Genomic DNA, 14433 nt, shown 5'->3' on the forward strand with positions numbered 1-14433 from the left:
TTGTAGCTATGCATTTTGATACGTTTACATACTGAAAAACAAAAGTGGCTTAGCACTTAAAAATGTTTCTACTTCTTAACTGGATTGGCAGGTTAATTCCCAATTAATAATTTCCAGTTGATTATTGGAATAATTTGAAAAAAAAAAATCTGAAGCACAGTGTTGTGTGTTGTCATGGATGTAAGCGGCATAAAATTCCGCTGTTGTGCAATATATCAGTACCTGCTGCTTTGGTTTGTGACTGAAAACAAATCAAAAGGAATAATTATCATCATACACCTAAATATATTGATGATCCAAAAGAAGTTGTACTGGAATTCATATTTGTGCCATTAAACAAGAAACACCATCACTTGTTGGCGTCTCATAATTTCACTCATCTTTAAATCAAATTGTAATTAATTTATTATTATACTAAATTTCTAATTCTGATCTTGAGATCACGTTGAAAAGGATAGCTACTCTCTCTGATTAATTTTGATTGACCAGTCACATTTTTTTTGTATTCATAAGAGATCTGCCATTTGAATAAGTCATTCATAAACCTTCTGTATTGAATAAACCTAATAGTAAAGACAAAATCCAGGGACTTGCAGCTTTGCTTCAGTTTTATTTAACTGAATGTATACATGGACATTTAACAAGAAATGCATATTATATGAAACCTTGTTGGTGTCCCATGTTGTTGGTCTTCATTTTCATTCAGCCACCTCCTTACCCTAAAATAAATGTGTATATTATATCAGGAAGCTGAAAAGAACATGTACATATGCCATCGGGAGTTAAGACTTCTTATTTACAAACCTGACTTTGTGTTCATTTAAATCTTAGTGGAATATTTTTTGATGAAATGTTCCATACCTTTCCAATATCTCTGCTTTTGGCTCTCAGCTTGTTGACCTGGGATTCGGCAATGTCAGCACGCTCCTGAGCTTCTTCCAGCTCGTGCTGAACTTTCCTGTACCTGGACAGGTGAGTGTTGGCCTGCTCCTCCTGTAATAGTGATACGCAACATCCAAGTTAGTGTTGGGAAGATGGAGTACATTTCCAGTTCAAGCTTGCAAAGAGCCTTTAAGTGTAAGTTTATGGTGTAATTTGTACAAAAGCAAACTTACAGAGTCCTCAGCCTGCCTCTTGTAGGCCTTCACTTTCAGCTGTAGTTTGTCCACAAGGTCCTGCAGTCTGTTCACATTCTTCTTGTCCTCCTCTGTCTGAAGAGATTGACCTTAATTTAGATTTTATTTTACTTGTCATGAGATATGGTCTGAATGTTCTTAAGTTCATCCTATACCTGGTAGGTGAGCTCCTTCACTCGTCTTTCATATTTGCGGACTCCTTTAAGAGATTCTGCACTACGTCTTTGTTCAACTTCAACTTCAGATTCCAGTTCGCGCACCTTGAAGAGAAATATCATATTCAAATTTTACTAAACAATCCCTCATTTTTAAATGATTGCTCATTCTTTATTTTGGCAGCATAAACATACTCTAGCCTCCAGTTTCTGGAGCTGCTTCTTTCCGCCCTTCATGGCAAGACTTTCAGCCTCATCTAAACGATGCTGCAGATCTTTGACTGTGATCTCAAGATTTTTCTTCATTCTCTCCAGGTGAGCACTGGTGTCCTGCTCCTTCTTCAGCTCTTCTGCCATCATGGCAGCCTAGTGTAGGAGTCATGTACTGATTTTAGTTTTTATGTAATTGTCAGTCATCAAAATGTACGGAATAAACACTCACATCTGTGATGGCCTTCTTGGCCTTCTCTTCAGCATTTCTGGCCTCCTGGATAGTATCATCCACCTCACCTTGTACTTGAACCAGGTCAGCCTCAAGCTTCTTCTTGGTGTTTATGAGACTAGTATTCTGTTGCAGTGATACATGAAGACCATTATAATGATTTACCAAGTGATGTAAAATGGACAGCAAAGGTCTATGTTGTAACAGCTAACCTGAGAGTGCAGCAGTGTCACACGCTCACTGGCGTCAACCAGCTCCTGTTCAGCCACTTTGCGGCCTCTGTCTGTCTGCTCCAGTGCAACTCTCAGTTCCTCAATCTCTGCCAGCATCAGGTTATTCCTGCGCTCCACCATGGCCACCTGCTCTTTCATTTCTTCTTGTCCTCTGACAGCCTCATCAAGGTGCAGTTGGGCATCCTGATGTGAAAGGAATCACTGTTAATTGATGCCTGAAAAGACATAATGTTTCAGTATAAAAGTATGAAGCAAGATTGAAGGTGCACCTTGAGTTGTCCTTGGACATTCCTGAGCTGTTTCTGGGCTTCAGCAGCCTGGCGATTGGCATGGCTCAACTGAATCTCCATTTCATTGAGATCTCCCTCCATCTTCTTCTTAACCCTCAAAGCATCATTCCTGCTTCTGATCTCAGAGTCAAGAGTAGTCTGCATGGACTCAATCACCCTCTGGCTGTTTCTCTTGATCTGCTCTATCTCTTCATCCTTCTCAGCAAGCCTCCTGTCTATTTCACTTTTCACTTGTGTGAGCTCAAGTTGAATACGGAGAATCTTGGATTCCTCGTGCTCAAGTGTGCCCTGAAGAATTGTGTTGGATATTAATCAGTTTGGTGTCAGCCCATTCTCACTTTTCGATATGGGGAGTCCATGTACAGTCTTACCTCAGCTTCCTCAAGAGCAGTCTGGATTTCTGATTTCTCAATTTCTACTGTCTTCTTTGCTTTCTCCAGCTCATGAATGGTCTTTCCAGACTCTCCAATTTGTTCAGTCAGGTCAGATATTTCCTCTGATGGGAAGAAGAATATTTACTTAAATTTAGCAAATATCATGCAACATTCCAGGATTTCAGTGTGACTGAAAAAGTGTAGTTATATTTGGGAAACATACGCTGCAGATTCTTGTTTTCTCTCTTCAGGGTCTCAAGATGGTCAAGAGCTTCCTCGTATGAGTTCTTCATTTTAAAGAGTTCAGTGCTAAGAGACCGAGCCTCTTTCTGAGCTCCCTCCAGTTCAGCCTGACTTTCTTCATACTTCTGCTTCCATTCTGCCAAGACCTAAAAAAAGGGAATGAATTTAAATGCAATGATACTTTAATAAATCAGCATAGTTTAATATTTTTTCAGCTATTTGACCTTGTCAAAGTTCCTCTGCTTCTTGTCGAGGTTAGCTGCCAATGCATTGGCTCTTTCAACATCGATCATGAGGTCCTCCACTTCATTCTGGAGCCTCTGCTTAGTCTTCTCCAGAGAAGCACACTTGGAGTTCACAGCTTCAATGGATTCCTCTGCGTCTTGGAGCCGTTGAGCAAGCTTTTTCCTGAAGACGGGAATGAGGCAATGACATGCTTGTGCAGGGTATGGCTTATTGACATCTTTATATACATTATTATTCACTGTATGATAATGATTTCATTTACTTGGCCTCTTCAAGCTCCTCTGTACGCTGGATGGCATCAGTCTCATATTTTGTTCTCCACTGAGCCACCTCACTGTTGGCCTTGGACATTCCACGCTGAAGCTCGGCCTTGGCCTCCTGCTCTTCCTCAAACTGCTCTCTGAGCAGATCACAGTCATGACGTGCTGATTGGACAGCATGAGCCAGGGCATTCTTGGCCTACAGAATGTTTAAATGGGTTTAAACTTTTACTGAATACAGTACAAAGACAAGACATTTAATGTTCAAACTGGGAAACTTGATTGTTTTTTTAATTATACACATGATATTTCCAACTGATGCCTTCAGCATGTTCCAAAAAAGTTAGAACAGGAGCAATGAAAGACTCGGAAAATTTAGGAATGCTCAAAAAACACCTGTTTGGAACATTCTACAGGAAAACAGGTCAATTGGTTATTGGAAAGGCTCAGTCATTCACAAGCAAGGATGGAGCAAGGTTCATCACTTTGTGAAAAACTGCATGGGCAAATAGTCCAACAGTTTAAATGCAGTGTTTCTCAATGTACAATTGCAAGGAATTTAGGTATTTCACCATTAACAATCTACAATACCAGAAGTTTCAAGGAATCCAGAGAAAAGGGGCAAGGCTGAAAACCAACACTGAATGCCCACGACTTTCAGTCGCTCAGGTGGCACTGCATTAAAAACCAACATGATTGTATAAAGGACATGACTATATGGGCTTGGAAACACTTCACTACAGTTTTACACAGTAAAACACAGGTGTGATAGATAGATAGATAGATAGATAGATAGATAGATAGATAGATAGATAGATAGATAGATAGATAGATAGATAGATAGATAGATAGATAATCTGTTTCTTAGCCTTATTCCAGGTCATGCATATTTTACCTTGACTTCCTCCTCAATTTGTCTCTTGAGTTCCTCAATCTGCTGTATGTAAGCTTGTTTTCCCCTGGTCATCTGAGAAACAAGTGCTTCTTTCTCCTCTAACTGACGGCTAAATTCACCTAAAATATGATTAAATAGATTGGTACCAAACTCAAAAATACAAGTGCAGAATTTTGTGGAATATTGTTATTTAATTTACCATTCTCAGCCTGAAGACGTGCTTTATGTGCATTAATGTCATTCAACTGACGAACATGTTCATCATTCTTAGCTTTGAGTTCACTCAGCTGGTCTTCTAGGGTGCGGCACATTTTTTCCAGGTTACCCTGGAAAAAGAACCATGTGTATTAAACTACCGATATTTGAATGAAGCAGATCATGCCCTTTCTGTCTGAGTGTATCAATTAAATGTCTTTAATCTGAATTTAATTTGACTCAAACCATTAAGACACTTCAGGTTTTAAATTAATTTAGCCATGTTGATTTTGTCAAATACCTTTGACTTTGCCACAGCCTCCATGTTACTGGAGAGGTCATCTATCTCCATCTTATATTCACTCTTTTCCTTCTCCAGCTTCTGTTTGACACGCTGAAGGTTGTCGATCTGCTCTCCAAGCTCAGCAACACTGTCAGCTTGTTTCTTGCGGAGAGCAGCAGCCGTGGCTTCATGCTGCAGAGTGGACTCTTCCAGATCACGACGCAGTTTCTGGAACTCGGCCTCACGCTTCTTGTTCATCTCAATCTGAGCAGAAGTGGCACCTCCAGCTTCCTCGAGCCTCTCGCTGATCTCCTCAAGTTCCCTGGAGAGATCAGCTCTCTGCTTCTCAACTTTAGCGCGAGCTGCACGCTCAGCCTCAATTTCTTCCTCCAGCTCCTCAATGCGAGCCTAAGATAACCAAATTTTTTTTGTTATTTCAGTGAATAGTTTTAATTTAACAAATTAATGTCAAGATACTTAATTCCATTCTGACCTGGAGTTCTTTTATCTTCTTTTGAAGTTGCGCACCCAGTGACTGCTCATCTTCAATCCTGCTCAACAGTTGACTTATTTCAAAGTCCCTCCTGTTTTGGTGAATCAGGAAATGCAAACAAAATGTTAATAATTTATCCATATTTGTTGAAAGTGTATATAATTTCTTCCAGACCCACTCACTTTTTGATCTTCTCGTCTGACTGTTGCTTGTCATTCTCCAGGTCCATTATTGACTCTTGGGCCAGTTTCAAATCACCTTCAAGCTTTCTCTTGGCTCTCTCAAGGTCCATACGGAGTTTCTTCTCTTGTTCCAGTGAACCTTCAAGCTAAATTTTATAGAAAACCATCATAAAACACCTGACTGATGGCTGCTAAACCTTTCATTAATTTAAATATTGTAAAGATATTTACATCATCGACTTGTTGCTCAAGTTTGGTCTTTGATTTGGTCAGAGTGTTGACTTTGTCTTCCTCTGCCTGGAGGTCATCCAGAGTCTGCTGGTGTGCCTCTTGGAGGGCTTTCTTCTCCTTAGTGAGCTTGGCGATGCTCTCATCTAGAGATGCCATCTCCTCAGTGAGGTTCTTGACCTGTGCAAAAGAATTTCAGAACCAATTTATTCCAAGGTAAATACCTGCGTGAGTAATAGGATTCATGCTGCCCTGCATGTTTAGTGTAGAAAATATATTCTCAGGTATCTCTAGTAGGGATATTATAAATTTCAGTTACTACCCTTTCAGTTGTTCATACAAGATTCAAGATCAGATTTACAAGGGTGGAGTCTGAAAGACTTAACCGTAGTAACGGTCTGAATTTAGTAGCTGAATCCACACAAGTGTAACGTCAGGCATATGTTAGTTTACAGTGTATTTCAACACACGAACCTTGTTCTCAGTGGCATGTTTCTCCTTTTCCACTTTGGCCAAGGTGAGCTCCAGGTCGTCAATGTCCTTCTTTAGCTCAGAGCACTCATCCTCCAGTTTCCTCTTCTTGGCAGTCAGCTCAGCATTGATTTCCTCCTCATCCTCCAGTCTCTCATTTGTTTCTTTTAGTTTGGCTTCAAGCTGGATTTTGCTCTTGATGAGCCCCTCGCACCTCTCCTCAGCATCAGCAAGGCCTTCTGTTTCCTGTTGATTCATTTGGCTTATTATCATGATTTTATTTTTCCTATTCTACAGAGTCATACTAATTAGACTCCAAAAAATCAGACTTACTGCTGCTACTTGGAGTTGCAAGTCATTTTTCTCCTGTAGCAGAGACACCATCTTCTCCTCAAGCTCTTTCTTCTTGGCCAGCGCCTTTGCCAAGTCCTCCTTCATTTTCTCAAAGTTCTCCTTCATGGCAGCCATTTCCTTCTCAGTCTCTGCACTCTTGAGAAGAGGTTTGATCTTGAAGTACAGCTTCATCCATGGCCAGTGTTTCACATTCATGAATGAGCGGATGTTGTATTGAATTGTGAAGATGGACTCTCTGTAAAAGAGAGATATTACAATTGTTATAATTTATTCAGTTATTGTGACACATATAGCATTGGTCACTGATGAATTTAGATTGATCCAGTTAAGTTCCATAAAGATTCAATTTGTATTATATCAGTATGCCTTTAATATAAATATCAACATACCTCCGTTCCATCATCTTAACAAACTCCTTTCTCATGAGGAAACCACGGCACAAAGCTTGAGTCATGGTAACCAGAATTGCTAGTTTATCATCACGCATTTCCTCAAGGGTACCCAGCAGGCCGGCTTTGAAGAACACCTACCACAAGAAAGTGAAGAATTATAAAACGGTATAGGACTTTTTTTTCATTAGGAATTCATTTTGAAAGTAAAATACTGTATGTGTGCATGTAAATGTAGCTATTGTTTGTCTGTTTGTCCTTTTTGTGTGTTTTATACTGTACTATACTCTGTTGTTAAAAATCAAATTTCATAGGTACCTTGGTGTGTCCAAACTTGTACTGAGTGTGGTCGACATCAATAGAGCCCAAGAGTTTCTCTGAAGCTTTCTTGTTGTCAATGAACTGACCTTCTGGAATGACACTGGCATTCAGGACTTTATACCTGTTTTCAAATAGTTAAATTGCTATAGTTAATAAAGAAATTCATTGTAAATGTCTTTAAAAATATAACAAATGTTGAAATACAGTGACGAAATAAATTACCTCTGCTTGAAGTCACCATAGAGGATTCTGCTGGGGAATCCCTTTCTGCAGATTCTGATACCCTCCAGTACACCATTACACCTCAACTGATGGATGACCAGGAAGTTCTCCATCAGACCTACGGTGTCCAGTGTAATGGTGCAATATAAGTAAACAATCTTACAGTCAGAGACATTCATGGGTATGTTTTTTTTGTGTATTTACTAATACGAATGTAAGAAAATAAGAATACCCACCTGGAGTCTTGGACTCATTTGGAATCAGGCAACGCACAAAGTGAGGGTGAGTGCTCCTTAAGTTGGTCATAAGTTTGCCCAGGTTCTCCTGTGAGTTTTACATTTATGATTTGTTAGGCAGGGTTTTTTTTTTGTCTGTATTTATGCAAATGACTATTTTTACTCTTCAGAGTTGTTCTGTAAGTATGTTTATATGGACCCTAAAACAATAATACATGAAGTAAATGTTACACGTGATGAAATTTAAAGCATGTCAAAATGAATAGTGAGGATTGCTGTCGGTCAGCTGGGCATCCCACAAACACTTTGATGCAGAATAATGGGGACTTTCTAAATGCACAAGAAAAGAAACCATCGAGTCTGGTATCATAATCCCTTACTTGTACAATATTCAGCCACAAATGCAGTATTTATCTTGTATGTGTCTTGTATGTAGTTTCTTGTGCAACACTGGCTTATGTGGTCCTTTGGCACTGTCTTGTTTTGCACTGTACTTTGTAGTTCTTGTATATATTCACAGTAATATTTTGTTTGTTTTCTCCCCGAATTGTAATTCTGTCATTTTTGTTAAATGGCTCTCACCCTGAACAGCGCAGACACAGTCTGGAAGGAACCACCCTTCTTCTTGCCTTTCTTTCCGCCAGCTTCAGCTGTTCACAAGTTAAAATTAATCAGTTATTGTTTTCTTTATCTTACTGTATGCTTACGTTCTCAGTCCAGAAACACCTTAATTACTGTGGATGAGGAGTCTGATTTTTAGCTGAATCTGCTTGTACAATGGGTATAATTATTTAAAGGTGATTTTTTTTTCAGTTATTTTTACAGATGATGCATTTTTCATATATTTTTTTATAGTTACTATTAATGAAGTTGAAACTAATAATCAGTGTTAAACTTACCATCAGCACCGGCGTGTGCTACATACAGGTGGCACAACAGTTTGTTTGCTGCCTTCTGATACAGCTGCACAACAGAGTCGTTCAGTGGATCCTTGTTCTTGTCCAACCAGCCGTTAATGTTGTAGTCCACAGTGCCGGCGTAGTGCACCAGGGAGAAGTGGGCCTCAGCTTTGCCTTTAACAGGCTTTGGCTTCTGGAAGCAGGCAGATTTTCCGAGGTGCTGGTCATGAAGCTTGTTTTTGAAAGATGTGTCTGTAGCCTTGGGGAACATGCACTCCTCTTCGAGGATGGAGAAGATGCCCATTGGCTGATGGAAGAAATACAGTGCTTATGAAACAAAACATTCACAAAAGCTTTATTGAGGAAGAGGGGGGAAAACCTCTTACCTTCTCAATAAGCTCAATGCAGGCAGCCAAGTCCATACCAAAGTCAATGAACTCCCACTCAATACCTTCTTTCTTGTACTCCTCTTGTTCCAGCACGAACATGTGGTGGTTGAAAAACTGTTGCAGTTTCTCATTTGTGAAGTTAATGCAGAGCTGCTCCAAGCTGTTGAACTGTGACAGTAGATCAGTATATTAGACATTGCCAAAGTCTTGTGAAAACCAACTGAGCACTCATCAGGGAGAAAAACAATTATTTACATCAAAGATCTCAAATCCAGCGATGTCCAGCACACCAATAAAGAACTGTCTTTGTTGCTTTGTGTCCAGCATCTCATTGATACGGACGACCATCCATAAGAACATCTTCTCATAGATGGACTTACAGAGGGCCATGGTGGCATTGTTCACCTGAAAACATTACCCAGAGAAGTTTAGTTTGCGGATATCTCAAACCTTCATTCTCCTTTCTGATAGTAAATAATGACAAATTACCTGAGGTACAGTCTGGCCTTTGGTCACAAACTCATTTCCGACTTTGACTCTGGGGTAGCACAAAGCTTTCAGCATGTCAGCTGAGTTCAGGCCCAGAAGGTAGGCGATTTTATCAGCAACTGGAATGAAAAAAGATTGTCTATTAATAATTAGGAATGCCACCTACACAGGACATTTATATATTGACAGAATCAGTAAATCTTGTGATTTTATTTGTACCCTCAGTGCCATCAGGCTCAGCCTGCTCCTCTCTCTGCTTCTGCTTGAACTTCATGTTTCCATGATGCATCACAGCACCGGTCAACTTGTAGATGTTATGTTTCTCATCAGCACTGAAGCCAAGGATGTCGATGGCTGTCTGTGTGATTAAAAAAGTAGAAAATTACAAATGACAGGATCTCATATGTGTAAAATGGTCGTACAAGTTTAATAAAATTGTGCTTACATCTGTGGCAATGAACTCCTCCACATCATCGATGCTCTTGACTGTGATTTCACCCTGGCTGACCGTATGGTAGTCATAGGGATTGGTGGTGATGAGCAGCGCCTCTGTGAAGAGGAAAATCAATCAATTGACCTGGTAAGAATTATCGTTAATGTAAAAAAAAAAACTCCTTGCAACAAGTCTTGTCACTTCCTTACCAAGCAGCTCTGGTTTGTGTCCAGTCATGAGCTGGTAGAAAATGTGGTAGCTTCTCTCAGCAGACAGCTGGAAAGTGACTCTTGACTTTTCTAGTAGATCTGTTCATGCATTTGTATTAATTTTTATTGCAATGTATGGTATGTTCACTTTCTTACTCAGTTACTGTGTTTCAGAAAGTAAACGTAAGCATATTGATCTGGAATAATTTCAGTGAATTTTTATTCATTGTCATGTCTTACGAACGCACAGTCTGATTATCTCGTATCATTATGTATACAAGCTGCATATCCTCATTTCACTCCAGTTTTCTATGTACAACATTTTCATTCTCATTAACATATAGCTATCCTGCAATTTAGAGCTAATTCTATAAATCTGCATGACAGAATATACCCCTTTGTGAACATAACTTACAGGTTTCAATATCGGCTGAGGCCAGCTTGCCAGTTTGCCCAAAATGAATTCTGATGAATTTACCCTGAAAATTCAAAGGTAGTTGAAATGAATGTACTTCCATGTGTTTTTTAAAGTATTCCTTGAAAGCTAAATTTTATTTTCTGTCTTTACTTACAAAACGAGAGGAGTTGTCATTTCTCACGGTCTTGGCATTCCCATAAGCTTCCAGTAGGGGGTTGGCTGCAATAATTTGGTCTTCCAGTGAACCCTATGAACAGTAGGAGATGTATTTGACAGGGATTTGAGCACACATTGTTCCATCTGTACACAGTGACATTTTATTTACCTGCATTTTGCCAGGAACAGGCTCCGCCTTCTTCTGGCTAGTCATTGCGATAATCGCAAAGTACTGAATGACACGTTTTGTGTTCACAGTCTTTCCTGCACCAGATTCTCCACTGGGGGAAGAAAGAATAAACAAAAGCCTGGACTTTAGAACACAAGTACGGTTGTTTAGCAAATAATCACAGCCATCAATAAGTCTTACTCATTAAAGTTTAAGCAGTTAGACACTCTGTGAAGACAACAGCACTTTTGATATGGCAAAACCGTACGTGTATGAAATGTGTATTAAAGCTAGACGGCCTTTCGATTTCATAAAATTGGTGAAATTTAGTTCCCTCTGAAATTTGGTCATTGTGATGTATGTTTATTTCAGTAATATCTAAAAAAAAACAATCAAATAAAAAGCAGGCCATTTTGTGGCTGGGAAGTTATTTCATTTGAGGGGATTGCCTCGCAAATAATGTGCATGAAATTGCTCGCTTCACGCAGTCAAACGGACAGAGGAAGTCCATGTGCACATGTGCAGGTTTACTTTCTTCCTCTTCTTGTTCTTTTTTTTGGGTTTTACGGCAGCTGGCACCCACAGTGTTGCATTACTGCCATCTACAGGTTTACTTTTGACTGTGCACTGATAGTTCTATCATTCTGTCGCTAAACGAACGGCTGATCACACCGAGGTGCTCGCTGACCGCCAATATTTATTAGTTTGATCCTGCGTTTCCTTTCTTTCGCAACATAACATCTTTTCTTCTTGCTTTCCGTTGCTGTAGTCGGTCTTTCACATTTCATTCGCACACTTACGTCCTCCATTTTTCTCTCCTGTTTCAAATTTGTATCCCACAATGCGTTGCGCGAAAGGGGAAAGCCCACCACATGATGCATGACGTAGTATCTTGTATTGGGTTATGGTGAAGCAGGAAAAAATAGTAGAGAATTTAGGGTCACGTGGCCCTAAATTCATTAATTGTTCTATTTAAAAAAAAAAACCTGAATAAAATTTGAAGTCTGTGACTCGAATTCAGTAGTTTTCGGTCCATTAAACAAAACTAATTGGGTGTCAGGGAAAATTGTTTTTATGACCTACACTTGAAAAATCTGAAAAGCAGTCTCCCTTTAACAAAGGTGTTAGACGAGAGAGAGCATCTTTAGCCAGTGCAACTTGAGCTTGCAGGCAGGTTGAAAGAAAATTTAAGGTACTGGTTTGATAATGTGCTATTTGTTAGTATAATTTGTAAGAGGAGAATCCTTATGTAAAAGAATGTTCATATAAATGTACTTACGTGATCAGGATGGACTGATTTTCACGATCTAAAACAATGAGTATTATTTTAGACACTGTATCATTCATGTCTCAGATTCAACGTTCACCTAATTAACAGCTTCAGTTTTGCATACGTATCAAGCATGTATGCAAATACCATGTAAAGCCTAAATACTAGTTGGATAAAATCATACCAGTGAGCATGAACTGATAGGCGTTATCAGAGATGGAGAAGATGTGAGGTGGGGCTTCAATTCTCTTTTTCCCTCTGTACCCAACCACAACTACAGCGTCGTACACTGGGAGCCACTTGTAGGGATTCACAGTGACGCAGAACAACCCTGAGTAGGTCTGAAGAGTCAAGACCAATTTCATTGAGTTTATTATTGTTGATCCTCTTATCTTTATTTTTAACAATTGCACAATTCTTTGTTCAGCTTACGTAGATCATCCATGCTGCGTAACGCTCTTTGAGGTTATACAGCACAGCAGGTTCATTGAGGTGGGTCATCATGGCCATGTCCTCAATTTTATCAAATTTTGGAGGGTTCATGGGATGGACATCATCTTCCTTCACTGTCAGGCTCTGTGGAATAAAAGTAAATCATACTTCACAAAGGCACAGGTTGCTGGAATATGATTGTAGCATAGTTTATTTGAAATGAATGCTTAATAAATATAAGCCATGTCTGAACACATGGACAGTATTATTAAGATAATGTTGAACTCTTCAATATTCTTAACTTCGCTATTAAAATTTTTCACATCCCTGTATTGCTTTAAAATACTTATTTTTATATTTACAGCTGGGCATTAATTCATAAAAATCCTATCACTTTCTAAAAGACAAGTTATCTTAACTTTGCCTTAGCAAATATTATATATCCAAAGCAGTGGTACATGAAGAACTATTATTCTAATCAGTTATCGTTTCACTTACTTTGCCATCTAGAGTTTCAACAGTGGCTTTGCCACCCTCTTTACTCTTTAAAGTACCCTTGACATACATCTCTTTGGGCTCAGCCACAAAGACTGCTGTTTTGGCATCAAAAGGTTTATTCTGGGCTTCAAGTCTCTCTCTTTCTGGTTTCCGGAGGTAGATGGCCGCCGGGCCAAAACACTCCATTTCTCCATCCCCCATGGTGACTTTTTTACTGTGGAAGTGAAGTCATATATTTTTCACAAATTACTTCATGTTGCTAAAAAAAAAAAAAAAAAAAATATATATATATATATATATATATATATATATATATATATAAAATGTATGTATGTTAGCATGAAAATACTGGCACTAAGAATGACTGCAGTACACCAAGAAGTATTGCTATTTGGGAAATCATACCTTGTTTGATGCCCAGTGAAGAAAATGGCAGGCTAAAAGGACTGACAGATTGTGAATACAAAAGAGAACGTTTGATTACCAAGTAATTTTTCTCTGAAAATTAATTAATCATTAGATTTATAATAAACACTGTCACATAATTCTGAATGCTGTAAATTGACAGTTGATCGAGGATAACAGTAAAGTCAACAACTGCCTCACCTTTCCAGGGTGCTTGGTGGAGCCTCAGTGTTTATGAGAGTCTCTTATATAGCCCTGTTACGGTTTACCAAGGAGAACGGTCATGCTACATTTGGTCATGCCTTTTTCTTGATGCGCTGTATTCTTCCATAAGTGGCAACATCGTCCCAGTGACAAACTAAGTGGCATCATTCCCACAGTACCCACATACTCATGGATCATATCCTCCTTCTACCTCCTTCTGGGCCTCTGTAAAAGGGACGTTTCTATTTCTACCTACTTTAATAATCCAATGAAGCATTTCATGTGAAATTCTTTTTTTTTCCTTTAAAAGCAGGACATTATGAAAGTACAATAATGTTTTATGTTTTATTGGTGAAACTACTATTAATCCCCATGTGGACAGTTGAAAGTCACACCTGGAGGACGCTCTGGACTCTTACAGTAATGCTTTTATGGCTGAGGACTACAGTTGACTTGCTAACTTTAGGACTGCAGTTGTCATGAACAGTTTTGCACTCAAGTTTCCATCAATGAAGAGTTTATAACATCAACGAAACTGACTTCATGTTAAAACTGTTAATGTTAAAGTCATGCTGTCTGTTGTTGCCCAAATGAGGATGGGTTCCCTTTTGAGTCTGGTTCCTCTCGAGGTTTCTTCCTCGTGTCATCTGAGGGAGTTTTTCCTTGCCACTGTCGCCACAGGCTTGCTCATTGAGGATAGATTAGGGATAAAATTAGCTCATGTTTTAAGTCGTTCAAATTCTGTAAAGCTGCTTTGCGACAATGTCTGTTGTTAAAAACACTATACAAATAAACTTGAATTGACTTAATCCTG

General features: G+C 39.1%; 1 protein-coding gene across 1 annotated transcript; it reads right to left on the reverse strand.

Moving 5' to 3' along the window:
* Positions 1-659: 659 nt before the first annotated feature.
* On the reverse strand, positions 660-13212 carry LOC132874150 (myosin heavy chain, fast skeletal muscle-like). Its single transcript, XM_060910114.1, has 39 exons — positions 13011-13212; positions 12513-12656; positions 12265-12421; positions 12090-12117; positions 10811-10922; positions 10640-10732; positions 10483-10546; positions 10068-10166; positions 9871-9974; positions 9645-9783; positions 9426-9544; positions 9192-9341; positions 8934-9104; positions 8548-8854; positions 8231-8298; positions 7649-7736; positions 7413-7530; positions 7188-7311; positions 6870-7006; positions 6460-6715; positions 6130-6372; positions 5659-5835; positions 5428-5573; positions 5246-5336; positions 4771-5160; positions 4474-4600; positions 4275-4393; positions 3382-3578; positions 3098-3281; positions 2854-3019; positions 2628-2752; positions 2236-2544; positions 1946-2149; positions 1734-1859; positions 1487-1657; positions 1292-1396; positions 1116-1211; positions 862-993; positions 660-719 (listed from the first exon to the last, which is right to left on the reverse strand). Exons 1-39 carry the CDS (start codon positions 13209-13211, stop codon positions 699-701), a joined length of 5808 nt encoding a protein of 1935 aa, XP_060766097.1. The 5' UTR covers position 13212; the 3' UTR covers positions 660-698.
* Positions 13213-14433: the final 1221 nt, after the last annotated feature.

This window comes from Neoarius graeffei, chromosome 26 (assembly GCF_027579695.1).
Source record: "Neoarius graeffei isolate fNeoGra1 chromosome 26, fNeoGra1.pri, whole genome shotgun sequence".
Lineage (NCBI taxonomy): Eukaryota > Metazoa > Chordata > Actinopteri > Siluriformes > Ariidae > Neoarius > Neoarius graeffei.

What these genes read in the sequence shown, in the direction of transcription:
- LOC132874150 (XM_060910114.1), bottom strand. Translation starts at nt 13,211, where the DNA reads ATGGGGGATGGAGAAATGGAGTGTTTTGGCCCGGCGGCCATCTACCTC. An exon ending in CTGTTCCTGGCAAAATGCAG is followed by an intron (nt 10,733 to 10,810) that starts GTAAATAAAATG and finishes TACTGTTCATAG; the next exon opens with GGTTCACTGGAAGACCAAAT. An exon ending in AGGAGTTCATTGCCACAGAT is followed by an intron (nt 9,784 to 9,870) that starts GTAAGCACAATT and finishes TTAATCACACAG; the next exon opens with ACAGCCATCGACATCCTTGG.